The following is a 15,241-nucleotide window of genomic DNA, read 5'->3' as shown; positions in this document are numbered from 1 at the left end:
GGCAACTGAGGAATGCAGGTGGGGCGGTCTGTAGGGACTGAGGGGGGGGGGCGGGGAGAAGAAAGGGACAGGGGGGAAATGACAGGGATATTGGACTCGAGATCTAACATGTCAGGCTGGAAGGAGCCTCGGCTAAAAAACCAGCATTTCCCTACCTCCCAGGCGCAGGCCGACACCCAGCGGGGCCCTGGGAGTCAGTCTGGGTGACCCCACCAAGGCAGAGCGAAAGGCCGGGCCATTCTGTCCACTAGCCCCATGGAGTGTCTGTGCTCAAGGAGGCGTGGCCAGGGGGACACAGTGAGCCCTGCAGCCCTGGCCTGCAAGGAGGAGGTCAGAATCGGGGCACCCATGGCTGGGCAGTCAGCAACTGAGCCAGGCTGACACGTGTGTGTGTGTGGGGGGGAGGTGTGTATGTGGTGTGCATGAAGTATGTGTTGTGTGTGTGTCATATGTGTGTGCATGAGGTGTGTGGGATGTGTGTGTGAGGTGGGTGCATATTGTGTGTGTGTGTATGTTGTGCATGTGTGGTGTGTGTATGTGGTGTGTGTAGTTGCTGTGTCGGGGAAGGCTTTCTGGCTGCAGAGGCACTGAAGGGTTTGGGGTTTTGAACAGCTGGCCGGGTGGGCTCAGTCCTGGAATCTCTGACCCTGTGCGGCCAGGGCGGACAGCAGAGGCCAGCTGGTGGGGGTAAGACTGCCCCTGGGTGAGGGCTGGGTCTCTCACCCTGGAGGGGTGCCAAGCAGACTGTTCTCTGCTTCCCTGACCTGCAGCCCCGGACCTAGGAGCTCAGGGGCGCCGGAGGTCCTGCTGGCCCCCCTCTCCCGGCCAGAGGCCTCCACCCGCCCTCAGCTCTCCAGGGAGCCCCACCCACCCGCAGCCACATTTCCTGCTGGGGTGAGGGTGTGTGTCTGGGGTGACAAGACTGGTCTGCATTCTCATGTCCTGGCTCATTGTTAGAGGTCTGCTTGTAGGGGTACCCGCCAATCACTGGACGTTTGGAGAAGAAGGGGAAAGCACAAACACCAAGGAGGAGGAGACCGGCTTGTTCTCGGCCTCTGGGTTTCCTCCAGACCTGCCTGCAGAGTTCGGGGTGGGGGAGAGGGGGGAGGGGACCCCTCTAAGGACAACTCCATTTGGCAACCTCCCGGGGCCCAGAGGACTCAGAGCCCCGTGCTCCGAAGCCCCCCGGCGTTTGGCCCTTGGAGGCGCCCTGAGCCCTACGACTTGGGCCAGGGTCCCTCGGGCCACGCTCGGGCGCTCCCCTGCGGCGGCCTCGGTTCCCTCTTCTGCGGAATGGGCGGGCAGGGGCCTGGGCGCCCCTGGGCGCCGCGGGGGCGGGGCGCGGGCTCGGCGGGCGGCCGGAAGGGGTGTCAGTGCGGGGGCGGGCCCCGCGCCGCCCCGCCCCGGGAGGGAGGCAGCCCAGCCCCGGGCGCAGCATCCTGGCGCGGCCTCGGCGGCCGCTGTCACTGCCGTCGGGGAAGGTCCCGGCGCGGACATGGCCCTTCGCGGCGGCCGCCCGGGCCGCAGCCGCCGCTGCTCCGCGCAGTAGCCCCGCAGCCCCGCACGGAGGCCGCCTCGACGGAGCCCGCGGCGCGGACGGCCGGGCGGGCGGGCGGCATGGAGGCGGCGCACCTGCTCCCGGCCGCCGACGTGCTGCGCCGCTTCTCGGTGACCGCGGAGGGCGGCCTGAGCCCCGCGCAGGTGACCAGCGCGCGGGAGCGCTACGGCCCCAACGGTGAGCGCGGGCCGGGGCCGGGGCCGGGGCCGGGGGGCCGGGGCCGGGGCAGCCCAGGTCTCCTCAGCCCCGTGGCGGCCGCGGGGGCCCCCACCCCACCCCACCCCACCCCCAGCTCTCGGCCCCCGCGGGCGGGCAGGAAGCGAGGGCTCCGGAAACCCCTGCAGATGTTCTTGGGGCGCCCGGCGGGGCTGCGAGGCCACCTTCGCGGCGGGTTCCGGGTCTGGAGCCCGGACGCCAGGCTCCCCTCCCTCCGCGTCCCCCTCCCTGCAGCCCTGGACCCGCACCGTCCTCCCCGCCAGCCCCCAGCCCCGTGCGCCCCTGCACGCTCACCCCGCCGGCCGCCAGCGACGGTCCCGTGCAGCAGGGCACCCCCCCCATAGTGCAGGTGCACCCCCAGACCGGGGCGAGGGGCCCGCGGGGACTCAGCCTGCCGCCGCCCAGCGTCCCCAGGGCCTCCGAGGCTCCGTAAAGTGCCCAGAGGGTGCAGCATGTCAGCTGGCGGCCGCGGGGCCCCCGCCCCCACGCCACCCCCACCCCCACACCCAGGTCTTCCTCTTTCTGCACCCGAGGCGGATGTGGCTGGCGGGAGCGGTGGGGGCTTTGAACTGCCGAGGCGAGACCCTCCCCCTTAGGGTGGCAGGTTCCAGTCCTCACTTCAGGGAGCTGCCTGGAGCCTTTCCCGCCTCCGGGACCCCAAGCCGTGCTGCCCACCGCTGGGCACGGAGGGAGCCTTCCGCTGTTGCTGTCTGCAGGGGGGTGGCGTGGGGGGAGAGGTATCATTTCTTCCTCGTCTTCAAAGGAATGTGGGGTTCTCCTTCTACCCCAAGGCACAGCAAGTGCCAGGGGCGGCGTGCCCCCGCCCTCGGAGGCCTGGGGACAGGTGGCAGGTGCCTGCCGGGCAGGGCTGTGCACACCTTCCCCGCAGGCTGCTGGAGGCCCATGTGGACATGGCCCCGACCCCAAAGCTCGTGCTGGAGCCCCTCAGGGCTTGGGGCTCGCCCTCCCGGGGTTCCCTCGCCCTCCCGGGACTCCCCTCGCCCTCCCGGGGTTCCCAGCCCCGGCCTGAGTGCCTCGCTGCTCCCAACTGGCTGCAGATTAAGAAGAGCTGTCAGGAAGGGAGCTGGGGGTTTTGTATTGGTTTATAGAAACCACCTCTTACATAAATATTATCTTTCTGGAGCAGAAATCCTTTTTCAAAAAAATTAGTTGCTATATTTAGTGGCGCTGTGGGAGGAACTGGGGAGATAAATATTATTTAATGCCCCCATTAGTGACTTGGCAGGGAGGGTGTCGGCTGCCGCGGGACGGAGGGCGGCAGGGCCTGCTTCCCGGCCCTGGGGTCGGGGTGGAGGTGGAGGCGGAGGTGGGGTCCGGGGGTCCACAGCCTCTTCTGTGCTGCCGTGGCCCCCGAGAGCGAGTCCCGAGTCCCAGGGGAAACTGGAGACCCAGCCCTTGGTTCTGCCTCCAGAGTCGCACAGATTCTGTCCGGTGGGACCCTGGCCGCTACCCCTCTCCTTTCTGACCCCATGGCTTTGTTGGCAGAGGAGGGTGTGCACTGGGGGCAGGGGTGTGTGGGTGCCTCCCGCGGTATATGCATTAGGGAAATTTGGGGGGCCACCGAGGGCTCCCCTGCTTCTTCTGTGCGTGGACAGCAGTCCCGGGGAAAGCTAATGTTCGCTGAGCACTCCTAGGTGCCAGGCTCTGTCCTCAGGACTTGCCGCTCCCATTTCTTCCTGAGAACAGCTGTTGCCACCCGCATGCCACCGAGGAGCAGCTGAGGCACCAGGAGCGCAGTCCGCTTGCCCCAGGCCACGGAGCAGTGCTGGAGCTGGGACTGGGTGCTTGTCCCCGTCGGCGGGCCTGGCTTTCCCTGTCTGTACAAGGGGCTCACAGTTTCTGGGACCTGGCGGGGGTGCCTGTGCTAGGAGTTGGCGTCACTTAGGCAGGAGCTATTCCAGCTTGGCCCCCAGCCCCAGAGGGCTCTTCTGATGGCTTTTCCCAGGAGGCCTCAGGGCCCTGGACGTGGTCAGGTGAGGAGCGGAGAGCCAGCCGCCCCTTCCCGCCTCCTGCTTTCCCTGCCCAGCTGCCGCCTGAGCAGGTGTCCTGCTGCCTCTCCCGGCACAGCCTCTGAAGGGGGACTGCTAGGGGCTTGGACCCTGTCTCTGCCCCTTCATAGCTGGGGGACCCTGGGTAAGACTCTGCCTCTCGGTGCCTCCCTTTCTTCATCCTGAGTGAGGCTGCACTGGGCTCCACGTCTCGGCGTTGTTTGTGGGTGTTCGTTACACCAAACCATCCCTCCTTGTAGCAGAAGAGGCTGGACTGCCTGGCTTTGGGCCAGAAACTGGATGGCGGGGGCGGGGCGGGGCGGGGGGTCGGGGCTGAGCCTGCTGGTGGAGGGGAACACCCGGGGGACTAGCGTCCCCACAGCCCCAGGAATCTATGCACCTGCAAGGTCGTTAGCGCTAGAAACCACAAGGAAGTCATTTGCTTACGTCCCGAAGTTTGCAAATTCTGCCAGCGGGAGGCAGGGCCTGAGGATCCCGCCCTCCCGCCTCAGAGCTGGGGGAGGGGGCCTCCGCTGGGCCCTCAGCGAGCACACCAGCCAGGAGCCTGCCATGCACACAAACACCGCCTGTCCCGACCGACCGCAGCCTGGCGGGGTGTCCTCTGAGGCCCAGCCGGGCGGTGAGCGGCAGGCTCCCTGCCCACGGCCTCTCTCTGCAGGTCCCAGGGGTGCTCAGGACTCGGCGTCCTCAGGGGAAGGGTTTTCTACATCCTCTCAGCTTACTTGTTGAATAGAAATGAAAGTGTGCACACAGGAGGGCCATGCTCAGAGGGGGAAAAGGATACACCGTCATGGCCTCCCAGGCCCTGTCCGCACACAGGAACTCCCCGAGACCCGGGGACACGGGTCTCGGGCCTCCTTCCCAGGAAATTCTGCACATCTAGACCTGCGGTCCATGTCTTTTTACACGGAAGAGCCATTGCTCCGGCTGCTTCGCCCCTGCTTCCCCCGGGGCCGTGCCGCGCGGAGCTTCCTCGGGGTCCCCGTGGCTTTATCGTGTGGCCGTACCAGCGCCTCCTGTCCGGCCCATGACGGGAGCTAGGGCTGTCCGCAACCTCTGCCGTCACACATGTTCCAAGGCGTATCCTTTTTTTTTTTTTTTAAAATATATTTTATTGATTTTGTACAGAGAGGATGGGAGAGAGATAGAGAGCTAGAAACATCGATGAGAGAGAGTCATCGATCAGCTGCCTCTTGCACACCCCCCACTGGGGATGTGCCCGCAACCAAGGTACATGCCCTTGACCGGAATCGAACCCGGGTCCCTTCAGTCCCCAAGCCGACACTCTATCCATTGAGCCAAACTGGTTTCGGCACAAGGCGTATCCTTGACCCCGTGTCATTTCCCTCCTGTGAACATCACCCAAGGACAGGTTCCTAGAAGTGGAACTGCTGGGTCGGATGGCGCGTGGGTTTAACGTTCGTTCGTCGGTTGTTGCCAAACGGTTCTCCGTAGAGTCGCTCCGGCTGACCCGCCGGCTGCCACCTCCCCGAGGCGGCGGCGTGCTGCTGGCCATTGCCGCCGCGCCAGCCCGCTGGAAAACGGGTCCTCTCGTGGCCTCACATTACATGTCTCTGCTTCCGAGTCCGCGTGGGCGTTTTCTCCGGAGATGTAGGAGCCACCTGATTTCCTTATGTCCATGAACCCGCTGCCCATCGCCTTTCTGGGCGTGGGCCACAGGAGGCAGGAGGCAGGAGCCAAGGCTGGGCATGTCCTGTTACGTGGGCCAACCCCCAAGGTCCCGGGAAAGCCCGGTGACGTGGGCGTCGGGAGGGGTCCTGGTCCCAGGGTTGGTGTCTTTTTAGGGGCGCTAACTTCCTGGGTGCAGGCAGCCATCTGTGCGGTGGGTGTGCTGCCAGATGGAAGGGCCGGTTCCGAGTCAGATTCCCGCCTGCGGTGTCAGCTGCGGCCTTATCTCCTGCCCCGAGCCCAGGCCCCAGGTGGCCGCCGGAGTTTTTCGGAAACCCGCAGAAACCAGGCCAGGAGGGCTGGGGCCAGGCAGGAGGAGGAGGGAGGGAGATCCGAGTTGCCAGCCTCCCGCAGACATGTCCTCCGTGGCCTCCGCGTCAGAGGCAGAGCGGAGATGGACTCTGAGACCCCCTCAGGGCCTGGCGGGGTGGGGGGTGGGGGGCAGGACTCCTGGATCTGAGGGGCGCGGCTCTGCAGGGATTTACAAGCTCCAAGTCTCTCGGGCTTCACTCTGGTTTCCACAGCCTCATTGGGCAAACTCAGTGCCCCCTTCCAGGGCCGGCCTCAGGCCCAGTCCCCTCCGAGCTCCCCAGCCCCCTGCACCAGGAGCTGCCGAGGCGGGGCCAGGTCTGCCCACAGCACAGCTGGCGCCCGATGCTGAGCAAAGCCTTCCCGGTACGGTAGTGCCAGGTCAGCCTGGCGGGCGTGGGCCCCCGGAGAGCAGGCCGCGCACCCAGGCCCCCCGCAGTGCAGGGCCAGGCTGCCCTCTCTAGGGGGGCCCTGGAGACCGGGCAGGGCCAGGTGGGCTGGGCGGGGCGGCCCAGGCAAGCCTCTCCTTTATTCTGCAGGTGACAATTTAATTGCTCTGTAAATTTACCTTTGAGGAAGACCTCGGTGAGCACTGGCCTCTCCCGGCTGGAACTGACATTTAGAAGCTGAAATACCAGTTTCCAATGTTGTGAGAAGGAAGGAGTCCAGAGGGTGGCGATGAGGGGAGCAGGTGGTGCTTGGGGCCTGGGGGCAGCCCTGGCCCTGTACCCCCTTCTCCCGGGCTCTGGGCTGTGGGCAACTGAGTAAACAGTCTGACAGCTGTGTGGACGCAGGGGTGACTCAGCGCCCGGGGCCCTGAAGGTGCTCGGCCAGGCCCGGCCAGGCGGCGCGGCTCCCTCACCGAGGACTGGCCAGGGCAGGGTGATCCCGGGAGGGGACTTTTCCCTGGAAGCCCTCCTGGGAGGCCGCGTTCAGATGAGGAGACGGGAAGGGCACCCTGCACAGAAGGAACGGCCCCAGCAACATCTTGGAGGCGGCCCCAGGGGAGGTGGCGGCAATGCCGAGGTGCCTCCCTTGGCTGGCGGATGGGTGTCTAAGATACGGGGTGATTCCGGAAGCTGGCTGGGCAGATCGAGGCAGGCCTTGAAGACCAGGCTCAGGGTGGTCTTTGTTCTGCAGGCCAGGGAGAGCCACTGACCTATAAACCAGGCAGAGACGGGGTCATCCATTCGTTTATAGAAGTTAATGGAGCCCCGACACATTATTCCGGTGCTGGGGACACAGCACGTAACACAGTCCGTCATGAAGCCTACATTCTAATACCTATTACGGCTGATGTTTCCTGAGCATGTACTGTGCGCCGTGCATAGTCTAAGTATTTCATGCATAGCATGCCATTTCATCTCCACACCACCCCTCGGACATAGCTACTGCGATGATCCATTCCCATTGTGCAGATGGTGAAACTGAGGCACAGAAGGGGTCACAGAACTGCCAAGAGATAGAACAGGATTTGAAGTCAAGTCCTCTGGACCAGACTCCTTGCTCTAACCCTGACGTTTCTCTGATCACATTCTCTTTTGCCCCCTAGGACCCACAGCTAACTCCCGACAGCTCCTTCACCCCCCTACCCCCGCCTCCTCCGGCAGCCCAGCCCCACATCAGGCACCTGTGGGCATGGGCCAGAGCAGAGGTCGGTGAGGAGGCCGTCAGTGGGCGGACCAGAGGTCCATTCCAGAAGGGCAGTGGGGCTACCTGCCCCAGGCTGGCCCAGCCGGGGGCCTTGGAGGGAGCACTCCTCCTGTGCAGCCTGGCGGGGGGCACCTCCAGGTGGGCAGGGTGGGGCATTCTCCTCACTTAACAAATGGGCATCTGGCTCTGCCGAGAGCCCAATGCCGCCATCTCAGGGAGAACTGGTTCAGCCCTCCCCCACTATGTGCAGCCTGGTCGGACAGCAACAGGGAGCCAGCATCATGCAGGGATGCCTGGGGAGGGGCTAGAGGGTGCTCCATGGCCCCTGGACTCAGTCACGCGAGAGGAGAATTGGTCGTCTAAGGCAGTGGTCACCAAACTGCGGCTCGAGAGCCACATGTGGCTCTTTGGCCCCTTGAGGGTGGCTCTTCCACAAAATACCACGGCCTGGGAGAGTCTATGCTGAAGAAGTAGCGTTAGAAGAAATTTAAGTTTAAAAGATTTGACTCTCCAAAGAAATTTCAATCGTTGTTGATACTTGGCTCTGTTGACTAATGAGTTTGCCGACCACTGGTCTAGGGTTTTGGCAGGATTGGAGTTTGAAACAGACCAGGCCTGAGCTGGCAGAACCTAGTAACCCCAGACAACCCCTGTGAGGAAGGACAGCAAAGCCTTGGGACAGGGATGGTTTTGGCTGGTGGCTCTGGGGCCACAGTAGAGGGATGAGGCCTCATGATAGAAGGACATGAGACACCAAGTTTTCCCAGGTGACCTTGGCTGGGAGAGGCAGAGGGCCCACGAAGGCAGGACAGCCTAGGAGTTAGTGCAGGAGGTCCTGAGCAGAGGGTTGAGAACCAGACTACCTGAGCTCAAAACCCTTCTTGCCACTCCCACTTCCTGCTGTGTGGCCATAGACTGGTCACCCAACCTCTCTGGGCTCCCGTTGTCCCTCTGTAAAACGGGAATAATCACTGAATGCTCCTCCTCAGGTTGTTAGAGAGTCACAGGAGTAACGCACATGAGGCGTTAGCATGGCATCCGGCGTGTGCCGAGCCAGCTAGCTCCGCCAGGCTCGGTGAGCCTGAGAGGGGGCGGTGAAGGATTGAGAAAAGACAGACAAGAGAAGAAAGCTGGGTCTCGGCGGGTCGCTGTCCTCTCTGATGGAGAGCTAGCGACAGCGCCACAGCCCGGAAGCCGTGTCTTTATTTTACAGCCAGATTCCGAGGCAAAGTACGTAAAGGCAAGTGGTCAAGATGTTTACAACACTCTCGTGGGTTTTGAGAATCTGCTCAATGACATGCACCTGAATTCTATCAAGCCCACGTCACTCAGCCACGTGGGGCCTCAGATTCGGACCATAGGTTCAAGCTTACAGCGATAGCCTTTGGCTCTGATTGTGCCAGAGGGCTCTGCCCTCCAGGCTGGGACTGCCCGTGGCCATGAGAGGACTGTGCCCTCTCATTAGTCCGAGGCTTGAGCCTGTTGTCCAAACACTGTGGCTGCTCTCCACGCTGGCGCACTCAACTCTAATGGTCCTGCGGTGATTTATCGCCATGGCGAGCCTCCTCGCTGTGCTCGGCACACAGTGCCCTCCCACTGACCTGGGGAGATAATGGGGGTAAAGCACCTGGCACGCTGCTTGGTACACAGTAGGTGCCCAGTAAGTGGGGCTCTTATTAACATTAGCGATGGTCTCCACAGCAGCCCTTCAGGGTAGGGTGGACCCCATCCTCCAAACTTACTCGGAGCCCCCGGGGAGCCAGCTGCTCAGGCGGGACAGAAGCACACGTATGTGCATGTGCAGGGTGGGCAGGTTGTCCGCTGTGATTGCGTGGCGGGCTGGGCCTCCCCCAGGGCCAGTGAGTGGGGGTGGAAGGGGAGCCTGTGGTAGAAGCCAGGTTTGGGGGGAAGAGGGTATCAGTCAGGCTGACTATGCGGCTGTAACCACCCCCAGATCTCAGTGGCTTAAAACAATGGGGGTCCTGTCTCGCCCACTCTGAACATGTGTATGTCAGCGGCAGGCCACCTGGGGCTGTGTCTCCTGCACCCCGGGACTCGGGGGCACACACCAGACACATCTTGCCGATTGCTGGTTTCTGCAGCAGAGGGACAAAGAGCTCCTGACCTGTGCCGTCCAGTACGGCAACCCCTGGCCTCTGTGGCTACTGAAATGTAAATGAATGAAAATTAGGTAAAATTTAAAAGTTAGCTCCTCAGTCACGCTAGCCAGCCGCCAGCCGCGTTCCCTCCCAGTGCTCAGAGCTGCCTGTGGCTGGTGGCTGGCGGCTGCTGAGCGGGACAGCAGCTGCAGGACACTCGGTCTCAGAGAAGTTCTGGGAGTGCACGCTTCCCAAGTCCCTCACCACCGTTCAGTGCCGCAGCCTGGCACTGACTCAGGTCCCTCTTTTCCCACGTCCCATGGAAGCCGGGAATGCCTACAGGTGGGAGAATCGGAAATGAGTTCTCACCTAACGATACGGGTTCTTGAAACAGTTGCAAAACGATTTATAACAAAACGAATTAGAGGCTCATGGATAGGAACTGGTTAGGTTCCCGCGGCATCTCATCAACATTATAAAGAAATGAAAAATGAATGAAACGTTAGTTGAGGGCCTGCTGTAGTTGGGGGACAGCATAACGACCGCCAAAGAGTGGGTCCTGGGTCAGAGAGCAGAAGGGGGGACCCCCATGGAGGGGAGAGAGAGAACTAGAGAGGAACTAGCTTCCCAAGCCCAGGCCTTGCCCCTGAGGAATATGGTGGCCGAGGCGCCGAGGGCCTAGTGGAAGGGTGAGGGAGGCAGCGGAGGGGTTCAGGGGAGACTTCCAGGCGAGCTCCCTCTGGTCAGGGGCCCTGAAGACCCCCCGGAGGTGAGGGCTGGGACTCCCCTGGGCGGAGCGCGGAGAGGCAGGCTGATGTGTGCCCAAGGCTGGCACTGTGCTGGGCTGAGGTGGGCATGGCTGAGCTGACCTCTCAAGGACCCTCGTCCATGAGGGACTTGGCCCAGAAACCTGCTCGCCCTCCCCCGCCTTTCCTGTCCACTCCAGCTAAATGGATCAGAAGGAAAACGTCTGTTTGATTTTAATCTCAACGCAGGACACTGGAGATTACATTTTCCACGGAAAATGTCAGCCGCTGCCTAAAATAGGACTTCGGCGAAAATGCTAGAAAGTGTATTTTTAGGTTCTATGTTTCCCTCCTGGGTTCCTGCAGCCAAACCATCCGGGGCTGCCTGATACTCTTCACGGTCTGGCTGCCAGGTGCAGGCCCCGGATCTTCCAAACAGGTGGTCCGCGAGGAAAATGATGGGCGGGCACTTGAGCCCAAAACAGGTGGACAATGCAAAGACCGGTGTCCAGGAGGAGGGAGGGGGAGGAAGAGGAAGGGGGAGAGGAGGAGGAGAGCCAGCCTGGGGTGGGGCCTCAGAGTCTGACCCAGCTCCTGAGCGATGCCGGTGCTGCTGGCCCAGCCTGTCCTCCAAGGAGCAGGGACAGGGAGGCAGGGCTTAGGCAGGCTGGGCCTCCGGGAGCTGAGCGTGCAGGGTCCCCCCTGCCTGGCTGCTGTGCCTTGTCCAAGGGAAGCCCTGGGGGGTGTGGGGCTCAGACCTCGTCCTGGTGCAGCAGGTGCATCAGAGGCAGCCCAAGTCCATGTTCAAAATTCGAGGAGTCGGGGTGGGGGACATTGATCAGGACTGGGCAGCCATGGAGAAGGAGCCACCTCGGGGTCCCTCTGTGACTGGGGGAGGGGCTCTAGCCTGGAGGCTCTGGAGGGACTCTCCTGGCTGGTCTTGTCCTGGGGGAGCCAGGCCACACCAGACTGTGCTCAGAGGGGGGATGGGGGGGTGGGAGGTGATGGGGGGACGTGGTGTGGGGGTTGTGGAGTCCATTCTGTGACTCCAGAGAGCTGTGGGCATGTCTCAACCATCGTGGGGGTCCAGGTGGGCACAGAGGGAGGGGCCCCACTGCTTAACCCAATGTCTCTTGTCTCCACATGGCTCCCACGGCTGCTGGATCCTGCAGAGCTCCCGACCGAGGAAGGTGAGGCGTGCGCCAGGGCATTTGTGGGTGACATCCTTGGGCCGTTCGTGGTCACGTGTGTCCTCCCCTCCCCGGGCACAGTGAGGCCCTGCCGAGCCCCCGGGCATCGCCCACCTGCGCCTCTCCCGGCCTCGGGCTCTGCCTCGGAATGGTGAGGGTGGGGGTGGGGGCGGGAGAGCAGGCCCGGCGGTCTCCGAGGCTGTCCCAGCTCCGCGTGGGGGCAGGCCAGCTGGTCAGGGCCTGGGCCTCACACGTGTTCCTGTCCCAGGGAAGTCCCTGTGGGAACTGGTGCTGGAGCAGTTCGAGGACCTGCTGGTGCGGATCCTGCTGCTGGCCGCCCTGGTCTCCTTTGTAAGTGGGGCCCCGTCCCCCAGCCTCAGGCAGCCCGTGGGAGGCGGGGAGCCTGGGCGGAGCAGTGCCCAGAGTCCCAGGCTCCGAACACAGGGCTGTCCTCCCCGCCGCTGGCACCCCTGGGCCCCTGCCCGCCTGCCCTGCTCAGAGGTCACTTCCCCTGTGAACCCTCGCAGCCCCCACTGCACCCCACTCCCATCTGTCCCCCCGGCTGCCAGCCCCTGCCCCTGCCCACTTTAGCTCAGGTTCCTCAGCCTCAGCAATACGGACATCTGGACCAGCTGATCTTTGCTTGGGGGCGGTCTTAGGCACCCCTGGCCTCCACCCACCAGGTCCAGTGGCACCCTCTGTTGTGACAAGCAGGTCCCCAGAGGTTGCCAAATGTCCCCAGGAGACACCGTCACCCTGGTTGAGAGCCCCTCTGGCTCCCTGTGCCCTCAGAGGTCTTCAGGCCGGAACCTCTTGCCACCCCCCGGGGCTGCTGCCTCCCTTTGCTCTTGCCCCTGCCCGCTGCCCGGGCCCCTCCTGGACCCAGGGGGCCATGGGGTCGGGATGGAGTGGGGAGGGGACAGTGGCTGTCACTGGGGACTGAGCAGCAGAGACCCGAGGCTGGTGCAGGCACATGGCTGCCCGGAGGGAGACCTGGCCCTGTGACTGGGAGAGGAGGAGCAGCAGGGGCCCTGTGGGACTGACCCTTCCCCTCCAGCCAGCTGTGTCTGGCTCTCCTGGCCGCTCCCTGTGCCTGTGGAGACTGAGGACTCTTACCGAGGAGAAAGTCTACCCTAAAACGGCTGAGCTGAAAGGGCGCTGGTACCGACGGACCCCCTGAGGCAGTGGAGGGGAGTGACCAGGTCCCAGTTAGGCCGAGGATGTGGGAGTGAGACGTGAACCGGGCCTCCTGCTTCAGGCCCGGGCTCTGGCTGGGATCTGTGTCTGGCCACCGGCCTCTGGGTGGGTGGGAGCCTGAAGCGGGGTCAGCTGGGCTTGCTCAAACAGACGGGGGGGTTTCTGACTCCGGAGGTCTGGGGTGGGCCCCGAGAATCGCGTTTCTAGCAAGTTCCCAGGTGGTGCTGCTGCTTGTAGGGGTGGGGGGGGGGGGGGCCACGCTTGGAAAACCGCAGCGAGGCAGACAGTGAGGCCCGCCGCTGTCAGCTGTGCAGTGGGCCCACGGCCCTGAGAGCTGGCGGTGGGACTGGGCTGTGGTGGTCGCTACCCACAGAGGCTGCGCGCCCGAAGCCACGCCTTCTCCCAGCGGCCCTCTCCCAGGTCCTCCCCCCCAGCCCCCCCCCCCCCCCCCCCCCCCCCCCCCCCCCGGCATCTTCCCCCAAAGCGGGGAGCAGACAGGACACCCGCGCACAGAGGAGGTGGTCAGCAGAGCCTGGCCCACAGCAGAGCCCCCGCTCACCAGCTTGGGTCCCGGCAGGTGCTGGCCTGGTTCGAGGAGGGCGAGGAGACCATGACGGCCTTCGTGGAGCCGCTGGTCATCGTGCTGATCCTGGTGGCCAACGCGGTCGTGGGCGTGTGGCAGGTGGGAGCCACGGGGGTGGGGCTGGGCTGCTGGGGGTGACCTCTCCAGCTCCATCCCGAGCCCCGAGGATGTCCCTCCAGGAGGGGGGCCTGCTGAGGCCGGGAGTACAGACCGCGCCTGCCCCCCCCCCCCCTCGTGCTGCAGGAGCGCAACGCCGAGAGTGCCATCGAGGCCCTGAAGGAGTACGAGCCCGAGATGGGCAAGGTGCTGCGCTCGGACCGCGCCGGCGTGCAGAGGATCCGCGCGCGGGACATTGTGCCCGGGGACATCGTGGAGGTGGCGGGTGCGTTGGGGCCCCTCTGCCTCAGGGGCGAGGCCGTGAGCCCATCCCTCTCTGCGCTCCCGTCTCTTGCTGTGTATGTAGCTCTCTCCTCAGCTCTTGGCCCAAACCTGCTGGACAGGTGAGGCCAGAGGCCAGAGGCCAGGGCCTCCCTCCCTGAGGAATCCCAGCTGGGATCCTGCCTCCCAGCCCCAGCCTTGGGTCCTGGGCGCCCTCCTGGCTTTCGGGGGGGGGGGTGCCCAAAGCCACCCTCAGCCCAGCCCTTCTCCCTCCGCAGTGGGAGACAAAGTGCCTGCCGACCTCCGCCTGGTGGAGATCAAGTCCACCGCGCTGAGAGTGGACCAGTCCATCCTGACAGGTGAGGCCGGGGGCTGTGCCGAGCGGGGCTGGGTCAGGGGGCGTGGGTGTCTGCACGTGGGGCTTCTCATCTCTGACTCCATGAGCAGGTGAGTCCGTGTCCGTGACCAAGCACACAGATGCCATCCCGGACCCCAGGGCTGTGAACCAGGACAAGAAGAACATGCTGTTTTCTGTAAGTCCGCGGCCCTCTGCCTGGACAGTCTATACTAATGAAAGGGTAATATACTAATGAGACTGGGAGACCTTGCAGGAGACCTTCCGGACATCCTTCCGGACAAAGCCACGGTGGCAGGACCGAGGCCAAGGAGGTTAGGGGTGATCAGGCCAGGAGGGGAGGGCAATTGGGGGTGATCAGGCTGGTGGAGGGGCAGTTGGGGTGAGCATGCCAGCAGGGAGGGCAGTTGGGGGCAAGCAGGTCGGCAACAGGGGGAGGTTGGGGGTGAGAAGGCTGGTGAGGGGGCAGTTGGGGGTGAGCAGGCTGGCAGGTAGAGTGGTTAGGGGCGATCAGGCAGGCAGGCAGGCAGGTGAGCAGTTAGTTCTGAATTGTGAGAGGGATGTCCAACTAAACCGGCAGTCAGACATCCCCCAAGGGGTCCCAGATTGGAGAGAGTGCAGGCCAGGCAGAGGGACAACCAACCCCCCACCCCCCAATGCACAAATTTCATGCACTGGGCCACTAGTGATAATAGAAAGAATAACATTTAGATGAATCAGTTAAAACCCTCATTGATTATCAACAACACAGATAAGTTTGTAGTGAAATAATAGCTGTGCCTGTGTTAGTTTATTTAATCTTCACAAGACACCACCTTTGTTATCTGCATTTTCCAGCAAGGAAACAGGCACAGAGATGTTAGGTAAGTGGCCCAAGGTCACACAGCCAGTGACTGGCAGGGCTGGGATGTGAACTTAGACATTTCCAACTCCAGAGTGTTTCCTCTCACCTGCTAGGTTTATCCTGCCTTAAACGGGAGAGGGGTCGAGTTTGCCTATAGTCATTCAACGGAGAATCTTCTAGAGCACATGTGTCAAACACAAGGCCCGCGGGCCAAATCCAGCCCGCCAGGCCTTGCAATGTGGCCCGCACCGCGCTGTCATCACTGCACTCCGCTGTCAGTTTATGACATTGTCAGTTTATGACTGTTCAGTAAACCATTCGGCCCGCGATTTAGGCTGGATTTTAGATTTTGGCCCCTTCTCTGATTGATTTCGACACCCCTATTCTAGAGGAA

At 63.1% G+C, this 15,241-nt stretch overlaps 1 protein-coding gene across 1 annotated transcript in view; it reads left to right on the top strand.

Moving 5' to 3' along the window:
• Positions 1-1,471: 1,471 nt before the first annotated feature.
• ATP2A3 (ATPase sarcoplasmic/endoplasmic reticulum Ca2+ transporting 3) overlaps positions 1,472-15,241 on the top strand; it is a 34,928-nt gene continuing 21,158 nt past the window's right edge. The window contains exons 1-7 of the mRNA XM_084862277.1: positions 1,472-1,735; positions 11,473-11,490; positions 11,759-11,841; positions 13,265-13,369; positions 13,514-13,652; positions 13,927-14,007; positions 14,096-14,181. Of these exons, the coding sequence (XP_084718403.1) occupies positions 1,618-1,735; positions 11,473-11,490; positions 11,759-11,841; positions 13,265-13,369; positions 13,514-13,652; positions 13,927-14,007; positions 14,096-14,181 (630 nt within the window). The 5' untranslated portion in view covers positions 1,472-1,617. The remainder of the gene's footprint in view (positions 1,736-11,472; positions 11,491-11,758; positions 11,842-13,264; positions 13,370-13,513; positions 13,653-13,926; positions 14,008-14,095; positions 14,182-15,241) is intronic.

This window comes from Pipistrellus hanaki (genome assembly GCF_964339955.1).
Source record: "Pipistrellus hanaki genome assembly, chromosome: 16".
Lineage (NCBI taxonomy): Eukaryota > Metazoa > Chordata > Mammalia > Chiroptera > Vespertilionidae > Pipistrellus > Pipistrellus hanaki.
The sequence above is the reverse complement of the archived record's forward strand: the minus strand, read 5'-3'. Positions and strand labels throughout refer to the sequence as shown.